The sequence below is a fragment of the Microtus oregoni genome, unplaced genomic scaffold, assembly GCF_018167655.1.
Source record: "Microtus oregoni isolate MIOR12 unplaced genomic scaffold, Mior012 000001F_ref0000356, whole genome shotgun sequence".
Taxonomy (NCBI): Eukaryota; Metazoa; Chordata; class Mammalia; order Rodentia; family Cricetidae; genus Microtus; species Microtus oregoni.
In genome coordinates, this window is record NW_024543060.1 from 89,692,619 (window position 1) to 89,707,653 (window position 15,035).

Consider the following 15,035-nt stretch of genomic DNA (forward strand, 5'->3'; position numbering starts at 1 on the left):
AAATTTACTGCCATTCTTTTGATTTTTAGGCAGTTTAGGAGGTCAGCTTTGGGTTTTATAATTTGGTACTCAGAAGACCAGCTAAATGACTTGGCCAGATTCTCTTAACCAACTCCAGTGGAACTGCACCCGCCCTTGAGCTCAAGTGGGTCTGCAAGGTCACAACCATTTACATGGTGACATAGATACATTTGGGCCTTTTCAACATACTAATGTCTGCCCTGATAGTGTAAATGAAGGCATCAGTGTGTTTGCATGAATCAGGTCAGATCCACAGAGCTGCAATAACTGCCTGCCATGTGCTCATAGTTAAAGAGAAGGCTCAGTTTTGCCGTAGAGTGTTGTTGATCTAACATAAAAAATGTTAACTGTATTAATCTTGGTCTTTGAGTCCATAGCTTTTTTTTTTTTTCTAGACTGGAGGACACCTTTCAAAGCTTGGTTTCTCTTTCCATCACGTGGGTTTCAGGGGTTGAACTGAGGTCATCAGGCTTGCATACTTGCGTCAACAGCTTCTGAATACTTACAAATATTGATCAATATTATGGTCCTATCAACAAAGAAATAAATATAAAATATTATACAATAAAACATCAGCATCTAGAAGATCTCACAATTCTATATAGTAACTGTTTCCCAATGATCAATGGATATATAAAAAAAAAGGTGATCATCCTTTTATATGCCCTTAGTCTCAGCTGCTTGAAAGGCTGAGACAGGGGGATTGCTTGCCTTCTACTTCTCTGAGCACTTACGTGCTTTCTTTTATATCACTTTACTTTATCTTATGCTTATGAGGGTCTTCCCTGCATGTATGCCAGGATGCCATGCTTGTGCCTGGTATCCGAAGAGGCCAGAAGAGGGCATTGGGTCTCCTGTAACTGGATTACAGTTGCAAGACCTGGGAATCAAGCCAGACCCCACCAGAAGAGCAGTCAGTGCTCCTAAGTGCTGAGCCATCTCTCTAACCCCCTAAACATACATCTTAAAAATAAAGATCTACATGGAGAAATCCTGCATCGAAAAACCTCACAAATAAATGAAAATAAATAAAAAGATATCTGTACTTAAACAGTTTGGACCAAATTTGCTAAATACACTGTTAGAGAAACATCAGAATTGTGTGAAAGTGGTGTGAGCCCATGCCATTCCACTTGGGCAAGGGCATTTTCAGAGACTGGTTGCACACCTACGCTTCTCCACCCTTCCCCAGAGCCGCCGAAGATCCGCATCCCAAGGCACCTGAAGCAGACGTACATCCGCAGAGTGGGAGAGGCTGTCAATCTGGTTATTCCTTTCCAGGTAAAGGGCAGAAACCTCTCACTGTGTCTTCCCGGGGCTAAAGTGTTCAAAAGGCAGAGGGAGGTGGTGTAGCCTTTAACTTCATCGTGATTCAGACCTCCCCAGAAAGGTTTGGTCAACCATGGAGAATGCCATAAACCTGTCGGATTTAAATTCTGCAGGACAGAGACCTCATCGTGCCTAGAGACTGGGTGAGGTGGGGCAGAAGTTTCTGAGAGAGGAGACAAAGGAATGCTGGAAGAATCTGTGACACTGAGTGTCTGCAGTCAGGTTCCTTTATCCAACCAAACAGCGTTCTCTTTGTTTCCACAATGGCTCCCAAACAGAATCTACTTTGAAATTGTGATGTCACTAACTGATTTACAAGTCCATTGTAAAATAATCATTCCAGCAAGAGTCTACAGTCTATGAGATTAACTTGGCTTTTTAAAAAAAATACAATAATCAACTTAGGTCTCTCTCCCTTTCCCTCTTCCCCCCTGGCCCCCACACACCTTGCTCATGCCTGTATTTCCAGCACTCAGGAGGCTGAGGCAGGGGGACTTCTGTGAGTTTAAAGCAAATAACAAGATAGCTGGTCCGCATCACAATACCTATGTCAAATGAGCAACTGTGCCAGGCGTGGAGGTGCATGCCTGTCATCTTCGTACTTAGGAGAGAAAAGTGAGGGGTTCAGAGTTCAAGACTATCCTAGGCTACTCAGGGAGCTTGAAGCTAACTTGGGCTACATGAGACCCTGTTTCAGAAGTTAAAAACCCTGAAACTTACGCCTATAGATAAGATTATAATGTTATAATTTATTGTGTAAGCAGCTAGAGAGACTCTAGACTGGACTGAGAGGGGGCCACAGTGCAGAAGAAAATCATTACCTTTCAGCTGATACCGCTAAACACACATGCTGATGGCAGAAGACTGTAGTCTTCATAACCGCTCTGTGAAGTAGTCACTACTGCTGTCCCTGTCCTACAGATTGAGAAACTGGGGCACGGAGATCTTAACAACTTTCCCAAGGTCACACCTTATCAAGTGGTCAGTAGTGCAGCTCAGGTTCCAGGGTCCCGGAGCACATGCTCTTGAGCGCCGCCCTGCTGGCGTCTGGCAGATCTGCCTTTGAGAACTTGTTCTAGAGGCTTCTTAACTCCAAGGCTTTGGGCAAATAGATGAACCCCTCTTTCCAAATCAGTGGGGATAATGATACTTACCCATGTGTAGATTGCGGGGATAATGAAGGTCCTATAGCCGACACACAGAAGGCAAGCAGCTGGAAGTGGTCTTGCTTGCCTAGTTTCACCCACCACCAGGTCAGGGTGTGGCATTTCCCATCATTGCCTAGGATAAGTTAGGCCATTGTCATTCTTGTGATGTTATGGAAAAAAAAAAACCAACCTCAAGACCATGTCATTTCTCCCCTTCAACCTTTCTGTCTTTCATTTTAGGGCAAACCAAGACCGGAACTGACCTGGAAGAAGGATGGTCAGGAAATCGATAAGAATCAAATAAACATTCGCAACTCCGAGACTGATACCATCATCTTCATTAGGAAAGCAGAGAGGAGCCACTCGGGCAAGTACGACCTGCAGGTCAAAGTGGACAAGTACGAGGAAAACGCCTCGATTGACATCCAGATCGTAGGTAGGTTTTAGGGAGGGAACTAGAACATTCTGTCTAAGGAGGGTGGAGACTACTGGTCTTTGTCATTAGGAAAGAGATAGGAATGTGCGAAGTTTGTTCTACTCAAACGTGTTTTTAAGATTAAAAAAGAGATGCCAGGCAGTGGTGGTGCACGTCTTTAATCCCAGCACTCAGCTGGCAAAGGCAGGAGGATCTCTGTGAGTTCGCGGCCAGCCTGTCACCCACTACAGAACAAGTTCCGGGCCAGCCAGGGCTACATCAAGAGACCCTGTCTCAAAAACCAACCAACCAAAACCAAATAAGCAAATAAACAATTTGAAAAAAAGAAATAAGCAGTAAGAACAGTACGATTTGTTAGTATTTCAAAATAACCCTCGTAGACTAAATGTACTAACCTTGGGAGAAGCAGGGACGTGTGGGCCAGAGAATTAACGGCACACTTTCAGTGAGCTCCGTCTGCATCGCTTTATATCCACTTCTCTCCGCTTCCACTTTCTGATTTCCTCATGATAAAGTATGGTTTATGCTGAAGAGCCATAGCGGCTTCTAGACCATATAAAACGCTCCTCACCCCACCCAAAATTAACCAGCTTTACAGTCTGAATGGAGAGAGACGACGTCTCCCTAAGGTAAAGAAACATCAGCAGACGGTTAAACACCGAGGCGATGACTTGTGCCAGTGTGCCCACAGAAAGGTAATCAGTAGTTAGCTCTAGCTTTTGTTCAGAATTAGGGGACAGAGTGGGGATCCTTACGCACAGCTCTCCGCCTGCCAGCGTAAGCTTTTCTGTAATGTTTGCATTGTCAGTAAATAAACTTAGGAGACTGAAGAGATGGCTCAGAGGGCAAGAGCGTTTGCTTATGGGGCGTGGGGACCTGACGCTGGATTCCAGCATCCACACCTCAAGCCAAGTATGGTCCTGCACACGCGTATAACCCCAGCAATGGGTTTAAAGGAGATCCTGGGATTGCTATGTGCTGTGGCTACCACCTGCCTGTCTAGCTGAAAACCGGTAGCTCCAAGTTCAGGGTTAGTCTCTACCTCAAAGAGGTAAGGTGGAGAGTGAGAACACGTGACACCCTCCTCACCACTGTGTATTTCTCCCCACCCCTGACATGTATATACACACATACACACACAAGCCACTCACACACGCACACGGAAAGAATTTAAGAGTCCGTCAGAGTGATGCATGCCTGTGATCCCAGTGTGCAGAAGGCTAAGGCAGGAGAATGCTGAGTTTAATGTCTAATTAAAACACCAAACAATAAAAATTAGTTAATTAAGAGAAGCCTTGTTCTCAGTCATTTTTTTTTATTCCAGTCAATTTGCTGGGACTTGAGGTTCTCTAACTAAAGCAGTGAGTCTCAACCTTCCAAATGCTGTGACCTTTGATACAGTTCCTCATGTTGAGGTGACCCCCCCAACCATAAAATTGTTTTGTTGCTACTTCATAGCTGTAACTTCATTACTGTAATGAATTAGGATGTAAATATCTGATATGTGACCCCTGTGAAAAGGTCATTCCACCCACAAAGGGTCGTGACCCACAAGTGAAAGCCATGGAACTAAAGTCAACCCTTCTTCTGGGAAACCTGGAGTTCTCTGAACCTAGCACTGTTTTCCTCTTGCCAAACCTTAAGGGGTTTTCTAAGCTAGGAGGAGCATGAGACCCTTGGCCCTGTCTGGGATGAAGGAAGCACAGGCCCTGTGCAGACGCCGTGACTGAGGCTGTAAGAGGAAAGGGACGTGTTAAGGTATCCTCATGTGCCCGCTATAGAGCTTACAGTCACGGCATGAATCCATCCTACAGACCGCCCAGGGCCACCCCAAGCTGTGACTATCGAAGATGTGTGGGGAGAGAATGTCGCTCTCACGTGGACCCCGCCCAAGGACGACGGCAATGCCGCCATCACAGGCTACACCATCCAGAAGGCCGACAAGAAGAGCATGGTGAGTCTGGCTTCTGATTCAACATCAGGGGCCAAGTCACACCGTCAGAGGTAATGGGGATGCCCTGAGGTCTCTCTGGCGGAGCCTGTGGGGAGTGTGGAGGAGCCACGAGGCTGAGCCAGCAAGGGGGGGCATTGCAAGCCACAGAGCTGAATTAAACACCAGAACTGCCACTTACGCCACGTGTGCATGAGCAGTCCCTTGACCTTCTTGGTCCCCATTTCCTTATCTTTAAAATGGAGGTTCAGATACTTATCTTGCTTGGTTATTTAAAGCTAAGATAGTCTAAAGCAGGTGGCGAAATGCAAACAGAATTCATTCTTATTCAATAAATATTCACCATGAAATGGTTTCTCTTTAGGAATAAATGTCAAATGGTATATGTGCTTAAAACCAAAAATTTTAAAAGTGAATAAACATCAGTTATAAAGGAAAAATTTTGAAAGTTACATCATGCGCTAAGTTTCTGAGAAAGAAACCAGCCTAATGTGCTCAAGATGCAACCCTTTGGGAATAATGGTTTGTTATAATGTTTTATAGATGAGGAATCAGGGCTCTGAAAGAATCAATGACTTGATGAGAAGCAGAATGTTTGTGCTAATGCTGAATAAGACTGTATGCTAGACTCTCCCACTTCCACCTGTAAGAGAGTGGAAGAACTGGAGAATGTTTGGACACACGTCGGAATGTCTGAACATTCGTCCTCGTGATAAAACAGCCTAGTGAATGTCATTACCATTTCAAGCTCAGCAAGAACTTGGGTCATGAGGTTATACTGGCTTCAGAGAAGGGGCCAGCGTGGAAAAGACAGTCCTATTTCAAACTACTTCTTTCCCTAAACTGTTCTTTAGCATGGATTTTTTTTTCCCTAAGTGCTACATGACAAAATAAGATTTGGCATTTCAAGTGACATTTTCATCAAACTGAACAGCCGAAGCGCTAGCCCGATAGGTGGATGACCTTGCAAGAAGGACTGAACAGCTCAGACTTGTTTTGCAGTGAGGATTTTCTTGGGTCTTGGTCCTGATACTGGCAGAGAACCCAGAGGCACCAGAGTCTCTACAGAGGGCCATTCTATAGTCTGCAGTCTGCACACAACCTCAGGCAAACATACTCACACAGCAGTTTATTCTTAAAATAGTCAGTCAACGGGTGGTGGTGGCGCACCCTTTAATCCCAGCACTCGGGAGGCAGAGGCAGGCGGATCTCTGTGAGTTCGAGACCAGCCTGGTCTACAGAGCTAGTTCCAGGACAGGCTCCAAAGCCAGAGAAACCCTGTCTTGAAAAACCAAAAAAAAAAAAAAAAGATAATCAAGTCCAGCGGGGCCAGGACTTTGCTGCCGGGCCACATGACCGAGTCTGCCTGGTGACCTCTGACCCACCCCTGTGTTTCTCTTGAGTTTCAGCAACAACAGAACCAGGGACAAAAAGGTATTAATTCTACCAATGCTTCTTCAAGGGGACAAGGTCACCCCGTCTCTTCATGCCTACAGCTGCCAGTCTTCACCAAGTCCCCATGGCCTCCCACCTGTGTTGTTTCTAGTCTGTGGGCCCAAATGTTCACTTTTTTGTTCTCTTACTGTGTGTTAAGCACCATTGTAGCAGCTGAATAAAAGAAAGGAAGAAAGATAATTCCCATGTTGAGGGCACTCACAGTCAAGGCAAGATAAAAAACATAAAAACCAAATGATAAGTCAATATAAAAAAGTTAGGATAAAGATTTACATAAAGAGTTTTGAGGAATAAATGAACACATAACTATGTTTTTGTACTAAATTATTCAAAATTTCTAGATAATAATAGCCTTGAGAATTCCAAGGGAAATGCTTTTCCTTTTAAAACAAGGAAGCTTTGAAATTCTAGTTTGTAGCATGGTGAGGACAGAAATTTTTAAAGTGTCTTAATTTATTCATTCACTTGTCCTTTAAATATTTAGTATTTGCTCTGTGTATTGAACCTGCTAGGTGCCAGGGACTGCCATAGGCTCTGTGCGGGGAGAAGAGAAAGCAGGCTTTATGTCAATGGTGTATTCACTGCAGCTGGGAGAGCAAACGTGTGTGTGTGTGTGTGTGTGTGTGTGTGTGTGTGTAATTTAATAAGGGGTATGAGGGAAAGGCATCCCAGTTAAAGTCATAAGCTGTGTCCGAAATGGCACAGAGAGCATAGCAAGAGAAGCAGGCAGGGATAAAGTGATAGCTAGAATAACCTAAATTAATAAGCAAGGCAAATTTATTGGATACTATTCATTTTTCTCTAGTGATCTACTTTCAACTATTGCTCTTAATAAATTATTGCTTACATTCAACAATTATATTTTGTCCCATAAAAGACTGATAGATCAATGGGTGGATAAATAGATACCAGACATGATGCAGCTATGAAAAATATCAAGATGGCGGCAGTAGGTGATATGAATCTAAAGTGCAAATGAAGACTAAGTTGCAGACAACCGTAGATAAGTCATATAATATTAAATGTATATTGTCATTGCCTTCAGCCTAGAAATTAGTGCTGTTTTCATTAATGGCACATTCTCTTTATTCCAATCAATAGGCAATTTTCACCCAATAATCATGGCTTTCCCCCCTCAGGAATGGTTCACGGTCATCGAGCACTACCACCGCACCAATGCCACCATCACCGAGCTGGTCATAGGGAACGAATACTACTTCCGGGTCTTCGCTGAAAACATGTGTGGCCTCAGCGAGGACGCCACGATGACGAAGGAGAGTGCGGTGATCGCCAAGGACGGTGAGTTGAGGGTTGACCGACGCCTGGACACCTTGGCTGGCTCAGTGGAAGAGGATGAGAGATGTGGAGAAAGGAGGTGACAATGAGCATCCCTGGGAAGTCATGGCAACGATAGTCGAGTGAAGTTTCAATCCTGTAGTAATTGTTTTCTAGGGGAGTTACACTAGTATAGATTTTACCAATTCAATTCGTCCCAGTGTCTGGTCACTGGGTCTACACATGGAAGGTGTCACACCGAGAGGGAACATTTCTTGGGTCTCTGTTTATTGTCGACACCTTCAATGTAGCATTACACGAGACCTGCTCTAGAGAAACGGAGCTAAAGCCTACCTTTTCATTCAGTTACTTTCAAGTTCTTCACGGCCGTTTTTACACTAGGACACACTTCTGATCAAGACACTCAGAACGACAACTACATCCATTCAGGACTAGGTTTAGTATCTCCTGACCTCTTGGCCTTGCACCTCAGGTGGGACTGGCTCATGTGTGCCCTGAGACTAATGCCATGTGGCATTTGCTTGTGATTTTCTTAGCTGAAGAAAGTTTTACTCACGAGTAAAGGATGCCAAGAATAATAGTTCTCAAGCCAACTTCTATTTTTAAACATCTTTCAATATTCGTTTTTAAGGTAAAATCTACAAAAATCCCGTATATGAAGACTTTGATTTCACAGAGGCCCCCATGTTTACTCAGCCTCTGGTCAACACCTATGCCATCGCTGGTTACAACGCCACCCTGAACTGCAGCGTCCGAGGAAACCCTAAGGTACTGTGTTTACTATCAAATTACCTAAATCTAAGAGTTGATTTCAAAACCTCTCTTTTATATTTGCCATGTTATAATGGAAAGTAAAAAGATAAAGCAGCCTTCCAACTTCTACTTGTATCTTCCAAGGGTGGGAGGAGTGAAGAAAGGTGGGGATTGTGGGTAATTACAATATTTAAGTTAGCAGAAGCGAACATGGTATGTGTCTTTATTAACTAATGGATAGCCGCTAAAGAAACAAAATCACAGGGGGAAAAAAACAAGAGGTAAGGAGATGGGATATTGTTTTACCTGGAAAAATGAGGTGGTAATATTGACTCATCAAGAGGTCTCTAACACACCTAACAGTCATATGAAAATTCAGGTGTTGTTTTTAACAAAAGTCCAATAAAGACTTGGGAGCCAGATCCCAGGGTGAAAGTCTGCTAGTTCCGAGAGGCCAAGAAAGCACCTAGCTGATGCTCCTCCTCAGCCAATGTCCCAGAAAACCCCTTCTTCCACTGCCTTTTCAAAACCTTTTATATTTGCCATGTTATAATGGAAAGTAAAAAGATAAAGCAGCCTTCCAACTTCTACTTGTATCTTCCACTTTCTGTCTGTCTGTCCTTCTGACTCCCTCTTACTCTTTTTCTTAATAATCCCATGTTCTCTTCCCGTCAACTGGTTGCTTGCTCCGCCTCTTGATTTATGGTAGACTGCATTTACTCCTGTTCACAATATTCCAGCAGCAAGCTCTTAGATTACAGGTGTTTGTCAGTACTGAGCCACACTACAACTAGAAACCGTTTTTTTCCAGTAAATAAGGCATTTTGGGAGTTCACGGTGTGACCCAATCCTGCAACACTCAGGGCAGAATATCAAATGTGCTCTGCTAAGGGCGCAGGGAGCTAGAACCAGGTGATCCCAGTCAACTGGGGACAATTAGAAAGGTTCTCAGGTTTCACGTTGCTGGTGTTTAAACACAACAGTTAACAAATGTGGTCCATGGTGGCCTCCGTCCCTAGGTGGCACCAAGAGAAAGCCCTCTCAAATTCTGGAAACTCTGATAGGATGAAATGCAGTAACAGAGGCACATGTCATGGGCAGTTGGGGAAGTCAAAGGGACGATCCAGCAGGGGCATGGGGGAAGATACAGAATTCACGGGTAACTAGATGTGATGCGGGCACTTCCACATGGGCATGAAGAAATGTCAACCCCGAGTTTAGAAGGAAGACCCAGGCTGCGGCTTTCAGCTGGGGAGTCTCAGCACAGAGGTGCTACCCCACCCTTTAGAGCTCACGTTCTGGAAAGCAATAGCATTGGGGAAGGACGGTAGCAACGTGAGCCTCTGGGTGGTCTTGTTTGAAAGGTGGAGAGAGGGAGAGAGAGACCTGGGTAAAGCAGACAGCAGGTGCTCAGACTCCCGCTCTGAGGGAGACAAAGCAATAACTGCAGAGAAGGAGAGAGCATGTCAAGGGTGAGAACTCTCCAGAGGGAAGGAGTAGGCGGAAAGTGGCGGCCAGGGACTGCAAATGTAGGTCAAGGGTCAAGGAGCACAGAACCACCATCCTGGGTGGCTAGGTCTTTGCTGATCTTGTGTTACTGAATGGAGGACCACTGAAGTCAGAGGGGAGGGGACATGTTGAGAAGGCCCATGCAACCTGCAAAGAACTGGAGACTCCTTGGGGAAAGAGGAGACAATCAGATGATCGTGGCACTGTTTGGGAATTCTCTGAAAAATACCCAGTATATACACTCTGTTAGGAACTCATATCACAAACCTATAGATCAATTTTTAATATCCAGAAATAACTGAATAAAGAACATGTATAGTCGAGGCACACAATATGATCTGATGTGCACATTGCTTTCTCGCTAATGGAACAGAAGTTGGGGCAAACAGGACCCAAGTAGCTGTCTACACTTCTTAGAAGTCCTTTCTTTCTAATCCATACTTCAAATCCCATTACTGGGTCAGAGGGGCTCTTAATTTGCTAATACAAACCCTGGGTCGGAGGGGCTCTTCCTATGCCACATACAAACAGGTTTTGACTTGAGTTTCTTCAATCTGGCCTGCAGCCCAAAATTACCTGGATGAAAAACAAAGTGGCTATCGTAGATGACCCAAGATACAGGATGTTCAGCAACCAAGGAGTCTGTACCCTGGAGATCCGCAAGCCTAGCCCCTATGACGGAGGCACTTACTGCTGCAAAGCAGTCAACGACCTGGGGACCGTGGAGATTGAGTGCAAACTGGAGGTGAAAGGTACAACACCTAAGATCTCTTCTCTAGGCTTGCGTTAAAGGGAGCGGGTGTGGCTTGCAGAAACTCTGACTGCAAATCCCAGCTACTTGGCCAGATGCCAAGACTGGTCAGGATTGATGGGGAAGGGGCCCGTCTACTTGCTCACTTGTGCCTTTTGTTAGGATATGTGACTATTTGGGTTAACTTGTTCTGGCATTTTTAAAAATTCTTGTTAATGAAAGGAACATGGATTTCAGTGAAATGGAGGTGGGCGGTGCTGTGGGAATGAGGGAAGTGAAGGCGTTGTTGCTTTGGTGACAGTCCTTCTGTAAATGGAGGCCTCGCGCAAGCGCTTCTCTACTGAAACTGCAGCTAAGCAGGTCACACTGTTGTAGTCATCTGAGAAACTTCACACATACATATACATATATATACACGCATATGCATATATAGCAGTACTGTTACTTTAGTGTTTGACATGTGTCGGATACAGCTTACCTACAGTATAACATTACTAAAGAGTTTTCCTCTATAGGCTTATATTCCATTTAAGAAATGTCACAACTAATGCAAACCAAGAAAAACACATAAGGATTTATTTAGGAGAAAAAAATCTTAGCGTAGATTGTCATCTTACAAATTGACAGTAGTTTATTCTAAAGTTTTTCTTAACAATCAAAACCTACCTTGGGCCACCATGAGCTACCAGACATGACCCTAATGTGTTTTCTCTCGTTATTTTATTTCTATCCACTGATAACTAAAGTGCTTTATTTTTCCTGTCTGTCTATGATGAAGCAGTTAGAACCTAAAAGTAGAAATGTTGGCTTTGTAAATATGTATTTTATAGTCATGATAAATGTCTACGGTATTTTTAAAAGACCCTTTTTCTCCTGTTTACTTTAATAGTACATAAGACACGTCTTGATCAAGAGCCTGCTCTTAACTTTTCTTTTCTTACAAATTTTGCCAGCCCTCAGGTATACGGTAATCCAGAATTGAGAGAAATACTTCTATGTTAAGCATAGGGGCCAATGATATTCATTAAAAAACCTCCACCGCTTACTATCGAGAAAGCCCTTACAAATTTAACCGCCACACTTAGCTTGAAATGATGATTTAGGCCACACGTACGACTCATCAGGCTTCTAAATTTCTAGTTTTAATGTTTCAAGGTATTATTGGTAAATTTCTAACATCATCCAAAAAGCAAAATAAAGAATTGTCATTCAGTCATGCCCTGAAAGTGACAATGATAAGGGCAAAAAACGATGTCGTTACGTGGTTCAATATTTAATATCATGCATGTGGATGTTACAGTTTTTAGTAATTTTATAGTCAGTTGAGTGGACTGAACTTCACAATGAGGAAAATGTATTCTCTTGTAAACAAATCACGATGAAGTATCAACTGTGATTTCTCACTTGATAAAAGCTTTTGGTCCTAAAAGCATAGGTGAGACTGTTTGTCGTCAGATTGTTATCTGCTAAGGGGTTACTTAAAGTGAGTTAAGCTGCGTATTAAAGGGTAAGAATGTCAACTAAGCATAAATAAACACGGTCCAAATATTCTAATTCTGCAGTGATATATCAAGGAGTAAATACCCCTGGACAGCCAGTCTCCCTGGAGGGGCAGCAACAGGTTCACGACGTCCCCACCCCCCTGGATATTTTGATTTTCCGTTCCATTCCTCTTACATGAAAACGCACTTTGCATGTAAAGCCTGAGCTTCTCGTTCGCTTTTGTGACTCTTAGACGCTCATGGCATACCGTGCTTATGCCATGAGCGAGGAAGGCAAATTATCCGAGGATATTAACTAATGCAGAGCTAATACCTTTGATCAGCAGACAGACCAGCTGGCCCCAAACACAGAGTCAGAAAGCGGCACTTGAGGAAACCTTGGTTTTATGTATGGCTACCCAAAAGCCCTTTGGAAATAAGGACATTTACTTAATGTCTTTGCTTTTCAAGTGTATAATGATAGGTTGGTCCTTGAAGATAGTTTCCAGCCGAGGGAGCTTATATTCATGATGGAATTCAGAAACTGAGCTCCTCCCACCTGCTAAGTTGTGAAGGGAGCATGCTCTGTGATGGAGGATACAAAGACGGGCATAACCAGAGACTCTCCTATGTAAGACTTTCCTAGTGCAAATCCACTGGTAGAGTATCTAACCTGTTTATATACTGGACAGTTTGGATATCCTGTGCTGAATGTATGGTATTTGCTTTCTGAATTTAGATTACTATCAGCACTAAAGAGAGAATAAAATAGCAGCGTTCTGCCTTTGAACTGTTGTAGGTTATAGCAACAGTCACTGGAGCTTGAGGTGAAGACTTGCTTAGACCAGTTCCATACAACTGGTCCCAAACAGAGTATTATAAAATACACTAGCTTCATATTTACACCTGATAATTGCCTTTTGGAATTTCAACATATATATATGAACACTAACATTTTTAAATATGGTCTATGTTTTTCTTTTGTTGAAAAACACGATATATATATGTTGTAGGGCATTTTTAAGCTAACAGTTTGGAAGCTCTTACCATAAATATTCACAAGTCAGATTAGCTTTGCCACCTATTCTAGCCAAGTGGTTTTGTGTATTATTAATTTTATATGCATTAATGATCCTCTTGAAGTGACACCCTTCCCTCGGTTTTTCCTTTGTCATTTACCCGACTAAGGATTAATGAGATCACCTGATCATAATCGTGGCCGTAATTCCACCTCCAGTTTGTTGTCAGCCCTGTATTAATGCTCACATCTTCTCTTTCTCTCTCTCTTCCTTAGTTGTAGCACAGTAAGGATTTTTGAATGTCTGTTGTCACCTAAGGTAAGCTTTCATATGGTCTTAGCATATGAAGCTTATGAATGTCATAAGCCATACCAGGCCTGTGGAGTATGGCATGATTTTCATTTCGTAATCCAATGAAATCAGGACCTACTAACTTGGTAGTTTTAACTTGTATGTATGCCTGGGTCATGGAATTAACGTCTAACACTGATCCCTCGCCCCATTTCTCCTTGACATGCCGCAAGTTGTGGAATGTGGTAGAGCATGAATCCGGGTGTGTGATGCCCATGAGATGAGTGGTACCCATGCATTCTGACTTCTTTGCATCAAGGAATGGACGTGTCTATAAGTGGAATCATTGCTGCCAATATGTGATGTGGTTGGTTGTTTTCTTTTTTATTGAGGAGAATGAGTTTCTCAAATTTGCATTAAAGAAGTTTTAAGATTGTTCCAACAGCATGCTGCTTCTGTTTGCTCATGAATTCTTTTTTTAGCAAGAAGGGAAGCATCCATTTAAAGGGTAGTACAGGCTTCTGGTTTCATGGGTTTTCTCTTAAGTGATACTTTGGTTTTTAAAAATACATAACAGGAGTTCCAAAGGTAGGTAAAAGAAACTAGTTGGCATTTCTCTCGCTTTCAGAAGGTATGGGCTCTAGTTTTGGCACATTGTATTGATGGCCGAAGTTAAAGCAAACATTTGTCTTCTCCAATGTGCTTGAATCAGAATATTCTGTGCGTAATCAAACCGAGCATTAAGGAATTGGGAAGTGGCTCTCGGGATGACCTGCAGCCGTTCAGTCGGAAGCTGTGCATCCTTTGCAGGGGACTCATAAACCCTCTCCAAGAGCAATGCACTCTCAAACCATTAGGAATTTAAGCCAAGGCTCACAACAGTAGAGGGGATAAATTGCTATGGGTCCGCCCGGGACTTGATTTGTTCCTGTTGTTGAGATGCCAGCACTTTAAATTCTAAATGTACCCAAGCCAGGAGAAGATTTCCAGCAGGGACTGAGTGAGTGGGATAAGAACAAAACCGGCCCCATCAGCAGGCAGCTAGTCCAGGAGCGTTCTCTCGGTCAGGTCATCTTCCGTGTGGACGTCTTTAACTTCTCCTTTCTCTGTTCTGTCTTCTCTAGGCGGGCTGTCCTTCTGCAGGCTCCTCCTGCAAGGCGTGCCTCCAAACATAGTTGATTCCTATCTGCGGGACTTGCAGTCAAGCAATCCTGAGGAGTGCTGAGGGCTGGGCATGGCCTCTGTACACACCACTGCTTTGAAATTTGGTTGAGAAGGAAAGCATTTTCTGGTTTTCTCGTAGGCCCCCAAGTGTGGTCATTTCCTCTCCGCCTAGCCTTGAAGAAAGGAAAAAGATTGTTTGCACAGATTGCTTGATTAAAAATAGCAAACGAAATCTCTTTTGCTGTCACACTTTGCTCACTACAGTCTTGCTCAGTTCGTCGCCATTTACTAAGAAGCCAACTGTAGAATAAGGGAAGCCCGTTATCTCAGTTGATAACAGTGTCCCTAAATGCCCTTCTTTCCCACATAACACACCATTAATGGAATCCTGAAAACCCATCTTTCTTAACTGACTTTTCACTGTGTGCTCC

General features: G+C 43.4%; 1 protein-coding gene across 1 annotated transcript in view; it reads left to right on the forward strand.

Annotated features, from left to right (window-relative positions):
• The window catches only part of Mybpc1 (myosin binding protein C1), a 78,226-nt gene extending 63,400 nt beyond the window's left edge, over nt 1-14,826 (forward strand). Inside the window, exons 27-35 of the mRNA XM_041676213.1 lie at nt 1,214-1,302; nt 2,739-2,934; nt 4,749-4,888; nt 7,480-7,639; nt 8,268-8,404; nt 10,464-10,650; nt 12,212-12,270; nt 13,425-13,467; nt 14,565-14,826. Coding sequence (XP_041532147.1) covers nt 1,214-1,302; nt 2,739-2,934; nt 4,749-4,888; nt 7,480-7,639; nt 8,268-8,404; nt 10,464-10,650; nt 12,212-12,270; nt 13,425-13,430 — 974 coding nt within the window. The 3' untranslated portion in view covers nt 13,431-13,467; nt 14,565-14,826. The remainder of the gene's footprint in view (nt 1-1,213; nt 1,303-2,738; nt 2,935-4,748; nt 4,889-7,479; nt 7,640-8,267; nt 8,405-10,463; nt 10,651-12,211; nt 12,271-13,424; nt 13,468-14,564) is intronic.
• The last annotated feature ends 209 nt before the right edge of the window (nt 14,827-15,035 follow it).